The 9117-nt window shown below is 32.0% G+C and overlaps 1 protein-coding gene across 1 annotated transcript; it reads right to left on the reverse strand.

Annotated features, from left to right (window-relative positions):
* Positions 1-745: 745 nt before the first annotated feature.
* LOC116006096 (ribonuclease 3-like) lies at positions 746-2343 on the reverse strand. The gene is made up of 4 exons (XM_031246367.1): positions 2172-2343; positions 1889-2050; positions 1401-1599; positions 746-1254 (listed from the first exon to the last, which is right to left on the reverse strand). Exons 1-4 carry the CDS (start codon positions 2280-2282, stop codon positions 1022-1024), a joined length of 705 nt encoding a protein of 234 aa, XP_031102227.1. The 5' UTR covers positions 2283-2343; the 3' UTR covers positions 746-1021.
* Positions 2344-9117: the final 6774 nt, after the last annotated feature.

Raw genomic sequence — 9117 nt, forward strand, 5'->3', positions numbered from 1 at the left:
GCATGCCCTAATTACAAAACCTACTCTGGTTTATAGTTCTCCTACTTACTGGAATTTATTCCAAATAACAAACTAATAACAAACCCAGCAACCGCCACAACCATTCCCAGACTACTCCTAAAACGACACCGTTCGCTGCTAAGCTATCTGGATTCTTCTCCTCTTCTTTTGTTTAACTTCTAGGGTCATAACACAATTAATTAATAACCAATACCATTGACAAACTACTTTAGATCATGGAGGAAAAAAAACTGTGGTCTTCAAATAAAAAAACCTCGAGTAACCACATTTACACCACTAATAATTCAGTGGAAGCCTGGAAGGACAATATATGTCACCTTTTAAAAAATTAAGAGAAAACATTTACACCATTAATAATTCAAAAATAATAATGATAATTGACATATTTGTAACTGGCATCAAATACAATTTTCCCTATATGTTTTGCTCTAAATTAAACAGAATCTGTCAATTCATGCCAGCCGACACACCACTGACTAGATTGCTTTTGAAGCCAATATTAATTGCATCATATCAAGCATTAGCATCAAGGACCACAAATCTGCTCCAAAATGCATGCTTTTTAATTTGTTTCCTCTTACTCTATCTCATAGTCTTCTATAATTATTATGCCACTTACAAAATCAAACTTTATTTATTTCTTTAGTGCATCCTATCTAACAAATCGACAATGACAAGGCTAATGATGTTCAAATCCATTTGCTCTTATTACTCTGTCTCATCGTTTTCTACAATTAAAACGTTGTTCATTTCTTTAGTACATCCAATTCGACATATCCACAATAACAAGATATTTATATCCATTTATTAAAAAAAAGAGTACAACTTACTATTGAATTATATCTACTCAGTTCTATCGAACTTTATTTATATATAGTAGTATACAATAATGCTTGTTTTAATTTTTTTCTCATTATGGTACAATGTAACTATTGCATGATGAATAGCCATGTACCAATAGCTAGTTTATTATATTACCCCTAACTCCCTAAGTAATTAATTAGGGTTTAAGGAACTTGACTTTATTGCCATTTCTACTATCACAAATCCAGAAAGCGCCGGGGCATGGAAACTTGTTGCCCTCTCGAGTACCGCACAAGGTGATCTGGTCTAGAACGGTGTTCAAACCATCCTTGTCTTCTCGGCACGTAACTGCCACTTCCCCTAATCCTGCTTTCTCTACCGCTTTATTGATCATCTCTCCTGGATAATACGTCCCGTTTGGTTTGATTCCTGCAATCATTATCCAAACTTATAACTTACCAACCTAATTTCTTCTAAAAAAAGTAATAAATTCATTTAAACAGTTGACTTGGAGATTTAAAGTAAAATTAGTGAAATTAAATGAATTAAATAAGCTAAGGTAGCTAGGTAGTTACCTGCATCACTCAAAAGTTTGAGGAGATTAATTTGCTTTTGTACTCTAAGGGCAGCTGCAAAGTAATCATGCAAATCAAGAACCGATTCTGCACAACTGCCATACTTCACCCATTCTTCTTTCCATAACTTCTTACTGTCCCTACTAGGGCAGGTTAGGGATGGCCAATACCTTTCCAAACTTGAAGCTAAATCTGCAACCTATAAAAAAAAAACTACAATTGCTTAGGAAACAGCTAAACTCCACAAGCGCGCATAGATAGCTCATATGATTCCTAGGTGCCCGATTATTATAGGTAAAGGCATAGACTAAGCCCTGTCAAACCATAATGTGGAAGTTACACTCAGTGAACACCAGACACTGGTTTTTAATTTCCACCTAATGATGGTTGAGTCACTATGATTTACCAATCTTCACAGATCCTATCAGGTCAGGATGTGGGCCCGAGGCGATGCAATAAGAAACATATCAACAAGTTTAATTAATTACCTTAGATGGCTGGAATTTGGTTGTGGTGTTGCAATTTTCTGGAATCAATCCATCTTGGGCATAAAATGGCTGGAACTCAGAAATGATGAAATCATTCAACGCAGGCTCTCCCTTCTTGGGGAGGCAACACCCTTCTTTGCTTTCACATTTTGTCTTTGGCCACTGATTAAATTAACCACAAGATTTAGCTAGGGTAATAAAACAAAACAAATCACCATTATTAGTGGCTAGCTAGCTAGTATTGTGTATAGTGTAATCTGGAATTGAAGAAGAAGATACATACTTGGAAAATGATGAAGAAGTAATCGGGAGTGGTCTCGGCGGTGAAGACGAGCGACGAAAGTGAAGCAAAACAGAGTGTTAGGAGGAGAAAGTGTGGGATAAAAGAGTTCATGTTTCTTTAATTTATTATCGCACAAGTAGAAAGAAGACTGAAATTTTGCCGACTGGTGAGGTGGAGTACATGTACTAGGGGCTTATATTTATAGGTTGTTCCGAGTATATCCCTACATTTAATAATGCGCGCTTTCAAACTGGTCCAAATTGGTGGGCAGTTTTGACCTTTACCAACCCCAATCAAAACTCTTGCCAGCTGTAGTGCTTGTTTGATAGTACGTACTACGTAGTATCCCTATCTGGCTTGTTTGATATACTATCACGTAGTATATCAAATTAGTTGAATAGTTGTCAAGCAATTTGTGCTCGAAAACACCTTTACTCTCGTTGGAGGGAGGTAACAAGATCGAACTCTAATGGTGAAATACTGATTCTTTGGATTGTAACACATAGAAAAAGTATAAAACATATATTATCATGTAATAAAGTTAATAGTACTCAAAATAAATTAGTTGAACAATTGAGAGAGAATTAAAGGGACGGTTAATTACTTGGCAGTCTTCAACGCAAACACTCGAGCCTCCTTCGGCGCGCAATGGTATTATCCGGGTCCAAGGATTTCAAAGGAGCAATCATGGATAACCCTTATTTGGCGGAAGCTTTGGCAGTAAAGGAGGCGTTGTCTTGGCTTAAAAATAATGGGAAACAACGTGTCATCTTATAAATGGATTGCCTGAACGTATGCCAATTGCTAAACTCCCCGGCTCAAGACTATTCATATTTCATATGCAGGCTATGCAATTGATAAAATTCAAAAAATGATAAGACACTTTGAATTAGTGTTCTTCTGTTATATTCATAGATCATCAAATATATTCGCGCATACTCTAGCTAGGGCGGTAGATTTCTAGTCTGGTCACCCGATCAACTTTAACTATGTCCCCTCTTGTATTCATTTTTCTTAAATTCTTAATGAATTCACACTTTTAATTTTCAAAAAAAAAAAAAAAACAGAGACTATTTACTTTAGAAAATTGTTCTCTATTTTTTTTTTGTACTAGTATTTTCGTCTGTGGATTTGTTATAATATTTTAAGAATATTTGGATCGATATACAATTATATAAATTATAACATCGAATATTATATAGCGTAATTGATAAAATTGGTTGGATTGATTATGTTTTCTGATGTTTTCCTTGCTTGAATTGGAGCAAATAGTTGTCTAATTATATATATCTATACTATTAATAAAAAAAATTATCAATTTTAACTTCCGGCCCAAAAAGATTTGCGTAATATTGTAAGGCAAAAACTTGTTTGAGACCGTCTCACCATGAGACGGGTCGGGTCGGGTCAGGTCAAGATACAAATGTAACACTTATATGCACAAATGTCATACTTATATGCTCAAATGTAATACTAATCAGGAACAAAATTTTTGTTACTTATATGGGTAAATGTAATACTTTTACGGAAAAATACAATACTTTTACATTTCGATTTAAAAGTTTTACATTTGTTCTCAAAAATATTATATTTGCCCTTATAAATAAGGGACACTTGTCAACATTACTTATTATGAAAAATGTATTACTTTTTCTCTTATAAATAACAAAAATTGTATTCTTGATTAGTGTTATATTTGAGCATATAAGTATGACATTTGCATGGTGCTTTGACCCAACCCGACACGTCTTACGAACAAGGATCCGTGAGACGGTCTCACACAAGTGTGACCCATATTGTAAAATAGTGTAATACAATTACTAATAGAATATATTTTTTCCTACTTTTAAATTCGTACTACAATTCTACATTAAAATACCATTCTAATATTGTAAAACATATAGTTCCATATAATTCCTAATAGAATATATATATATTTTTTACTTTCCTATTCGTATTACAATTCTACATTAAAATTCCTATTCGTAATACAATACAACATTAAAATTGAAAAATTATAAAAAAAATACTCTGTATCATGTAATTAACTATATTAAATTGTTATTAAAAAAAACATGTTAAATTGCAAATGTTATAAAATATTGTAGTAAAATTTTCCATGTCAATCATTATAAATTAGAAGGCATGATAACATTTTTTTTTCAAATAAAATAATAAAATTATTCCGTCACTACTCCAATTCAACAATATTATTCCTATTCCTATTAGTACTACAAATTTACATTATAATTCCTATTTGTAATACAATACAACAATATTAAAATTCATATTCTTATTCAACAATATTATTCCGTCATTACTCCAATTCGTATAAAAATGCAAATCGAAACCTCCCCATAATACTTTCGAATATGCAAATTATAAACAACAATACTTTTCTGTCGATTCTTCAAATCATAAACAACAATATTGTTCTTTCACTAATGGGGTCTGTTTTTTGTCTCTACTTCTGGCCTATCCGCCAAGACGAGAAAAAGCTGTATAAGGCTCTGGCTAATGCATTGTTATTTGTCCAGGGAATATCCACGTTCTATAGTCAACCAATAGACACTAGAGTGCTTACTCCATGACTCTCAAGTGAATGCCATTAACTATAGCTCTAAGATTTGTAGTACACATTGATATTTTTGATTTTGTTTTCCTTGATGTTTCCAAATAGCTTGATTTTGTAGTGTAGTTATACGAAATACGAAACGAAAGTAAACATTATTAAAAAATAAACGGCATAACAAAAACAAAAACAGAATGACAGACTTACACTTGAATTCTATCACTCTATTATGTCTTCGTTTTTTAACTAACATGTTTTTGGCTTTAATGCACAATATGAAGCTGTTACAGAAAATGACACAAAAAAATTTGTTTTTGGTAGAATGGATGGGAATGAGCCAATTAAGTATGATAATTAAGAAATACATAGTCCAAACATAAAGAAGATGGGGCATCCATTAACAATATTTCATAAACCTAGCAAAAAGAAAGCTAACTATTAAGGATAACTGTAGAGATTATAATGAGATTATTAGCATTACAGATCTATATGAATCCGATTTTTTCAAACACATCTTCAAATCAAGAATTTTGGATCATTGAAGGCTCTCGGAGGAGTTGATAGCAATCGGCTAATTGGTAAATTCTTCTTTCAATTTTGTTCTAAACTAATATTTAAAATATTTTTGAATATATTATTCATTTGGATGAAGTGTATATATATAATTTTTACATTAAAGTTTTTTTTTTTTTGAAAATTACATTAAAGTTTAATACATGTGAAATTTCAATATTCGATATACAGACTAAACTTGTATTACGATATAACATAAATAAAAATATCCAAACCAATAATATGTTGAGTTCAATCAAAATCTAAAGCTTGTTGTAAAATTCAAGTTTTAATTATGATAATGTGAATAATGTCTAACTTTAAGCATAAGCAAATAAGTTATTTTTATATCAGTGCTGCAAATTAAATCCCGCCTAGGCGCTAGGCGCTGGCTGGCCGCCAAGCGTATCACTATAATCGGTTGTCTAGGCTGCCTAAGCGCCACCTAGGCACCGACTAGGTCGCCTAGTCGGCCGATTAGCTATTGTTCCCTTATTTTATAAATGCGTTATTTCACTTAGAATGACGTTGTTTTAAGCAAAATAATCCTAAATTGTTCAAATTCCAAATGTTTTTTAGGTTAATATTTAATATTTACCATTAACTATTAAAGTATTAAATACTTTATAATTACCAAATCTTAAAAAATTAAAAAAATTAAACAATTTTTTTTAAAAAAATAAAATAAAAAATGCACGGACGCCTAGGGTTTTTTTAACCATGATTTTAATACACTAAAAAAATTAATAGATTTAATAACATATTAAATATCTATAGATTTCAATATTTTACCTACAGAAATTCTTTGATAAATTAAATATCTATAAATTTAAATAATTTACCAACAAAATTTTTAATTAGTAAATTTGATTTTTCATGTAGTGATATATTATGCTTGTGAAAAATTTAGGCAAAGTTCGTTGAATCAACAAATATCACAGTCAATAGAATTTGGATTTGGAAATTTGTAGATATTCCCAAACGATAGATTTTGGGTATCCAATGAATATTCTGAAATATAGTAGACTTTGGGTATCAATCGATATTTTTGACGAAAGTTTTTAGACTCGCAGGCGCCAAAGTTTAAAAGTTTTAAATTTAAATACAAATAATATAAAAAGTCAATAATTGTATACTAAAATAATTTAAATAATTTAAACATATATTAATGCATTTGTAATTTGTTTAAGATAATAAGAAATAATAAAATAATAAGTCCTAAAATATAATCAAATACAGAATGCATTATACAATTTACTAATTACTGATACACTTTTTTCAATATAAATAAATAAGTATATATATATATATATATATATATATATATATACACATATATATACGTATGTATATATGTATACACATATGTATATATGTATACGTATATACATGTACGTATATGTATACATATATACATGTACGTATATGTATACATATACATGTATGTATATGTATACATATACATGTACGTATACGTATACATCACTACAGTATCAGTTTAACACAACTGCAGTATCAATCATGATCCATGGTCCACGGTCCACGGTATAATTTCACTAGAGGATTGACACTTTTTCCTAGTTTGTCTAGATGGATACGTCACTTGTTACTTCTTCCCAGAGTTGAATCTCCAACTCTAATGGCCCTTCACACTTTAGCTTGACAAATAATTTAGGTGGTAAATCATGATAACTCAATGGCCTAGCAAACATGACCAAATGTTGGTGCGCACAAGGAATCTGCGTGCCCACTTTTGACATAGCTTATGTGACACGTTCTTATTTTATGTAGCTTATTGCTATTATATTTTTTATTGGTGATTTTTGTGACACGTTCTTATATATTATTAACTAAAACAAGAATATAATTAAAATTATTTAAAAATTTTACAAATGAATAATTTATAATCAAAATTTGTATTCATAAAAATTATTGCCGTAAACAAAATATGAATAAAATGCATTATTTTTATTTTACTTCTGAATAATTTATAATCAAATATGTTATCATATAAACTATTATTACTGTATAAAAAAAAAAGAAAAAAATACATCATTTATATTTAAGGGCAAATAATTTATAATCAATATTTGTTTTTACATGAATTATAGCCGGTCAAAAAACAAGATCAGAATAAGAAGTATCAATTAATTACATCTGAATAATTTATAATCAAAATATCTTTTTAGTATAAATTATTTCCATAAAAGTGGATCATCTATATTTTACTTTTGAATAATTAATAATCAAATTTGTTTTGGTATCTATAATTTTTATCCTTTCGAGTAACATATACAATAATGGACCACACTGCATGTAAAGAATCCTAATTAATATGTATCTGTTTTTAGCATTCATTTTCATTTAATATATAAAAATTCATTTACTTCAATTCCTATTTAGGCAAATTACTCATCTCGATAATAGAGATCAGAGAAATATGAAAAAAAGCATGTTGGCCTAATGGGTAATGCTTAGGCAACAGTTCATCCCGAACACGTGTTTCTCCGATTGGATAAATTTTTTTTCCCTCACTCACACTTGTATAAACCCTATATAAAGTGAACAATCCTTACTACTTATTTTCATATCTCAACTCTCTATGGCTTCTCAAATTCAAGTATCTCCCAAATGGAGGCGTAATGCTTGCTTCCCTCCGTTATTAAGACCTAAATACTATGACCTCGAGCCTTCTCTTGCTCAAACCATAATGCCCAAGGTGTCCTCTGCCAACATTTCTAAAGCCAAAAAATTTTTAAGGTCGGAGGTTGAGATTGTCCTGGTAAATCCTAAAATGTCTATCGCCGATCATTGCTCTGTGGAAGCCAATCCCTTTGATGTGGGGGTACACATTGATTCAGTCAAGTGTGGGCTTCGTTTTCCTCTACACCCCTTCATGTCAGAATTTTTTAATGCCCATAGGATTATACCCGCTCAATTAGCACCTAATGGGTACCGATTTTTGGTGGTTTTTTTGAATGTTTGTGAGGAATGTCACATTCCTCCCTCTCTGACTCTCTTCCATTACCTGTGGAATGTTGAACCTGCCACAGCTCCTGAAAATCGGGGCTTTGTCACCATTTCTTCTCGTCGTGGTTTTAAATTTGTGACGGATCTTCCAGGCAACCACATGAGTTGGAAAAATAAGTTTTTCAAAGTTCGAGTCCCACCATCTCAAATGTCCTTTCATAATGTGTGGGCCACCCGGATGATGTGTTTCCCTACCCCGAGAGAAACACCTGAACTCAAGTCCCAAGTAGAGAAAATAACCATGTTTTCTCGCTCTTGTAAGGTCTATGGCAGCCAGGAGAGAATTGACATCCTATATGGGTTTATTGCCGCACCCGTAGTTCCTCTTCCTCATATTGATAACTCACTTATTCCAATTCATCAAGCTCCTATGGCGGTTAAGGTTGGATCTCCCTTTTTTCCCTAATTTTTTTGAGTGACCAGCATACTTGCTATTACTATCTGAAGGTGTATACGGTAAATTCGACTTTTCTAACCCTAATCGATTAATGAAGGTAAACCAACGTAATAGGTTGCCACCACAGGGTGTGTATTTAGTCCGCCTTGCAACCCTAATTGGCAACTGCCTTTGTAACCCTAATCGACTAACGAAGGTAAACCAACCTAGTAGGTTGCAACCACAAGGTGTGTACTGAGTCCGCCTTGTGACCCTAATTGGCAACTGCCTTTGTAACCCTAATTGACTAATAAAGATAAATCAACCTAATAGGTTGCCACCGCAGGGTGTGTACTGAGCCAACCTTGTGTCAAACTTAATCAACTCTAGGTAGGGACTGACCAACTGAGATGCTC

This window comes from Ipomoea triloba, chromosome 15 (assembly GCF_003576645.1).
Source record: "Ipomoea triloba cultivar NCNSP0323 chromosome 15, ASM357664v1".
NCBI lineage: Eukaryota > Viridiplantae > Streptophyta > Magnoliopsida > Solanales > Convolvulaceae > Ipomoea > Ipomoea triloba.

Excerpts from the sequence above, each read along its gene's own strand:
- LOC116006096 (XM_031246367.1), bottom strand. The coding sequence starts at position 2,282 with ATGAACTCTTTTATCCCACACTTTCTCCTCCTAACACTCTGTTTTGCT. Across the intron at positions 2,051-2,171 it reads ACTTCTTCATCATTTTCCAA|TGGCCAAAGACAAAATGTGA; the intron begins GTATGTATCTTC and ends TAATTTAATCAG. Across the intron at positions 1,600-1,888 it reads CCAAATTCCAGCCATCTAAG|GTTGCAGATTTAGCTTCAAG; the intron begins GTAATTAATTAA and ends TTTTTTTTATAG.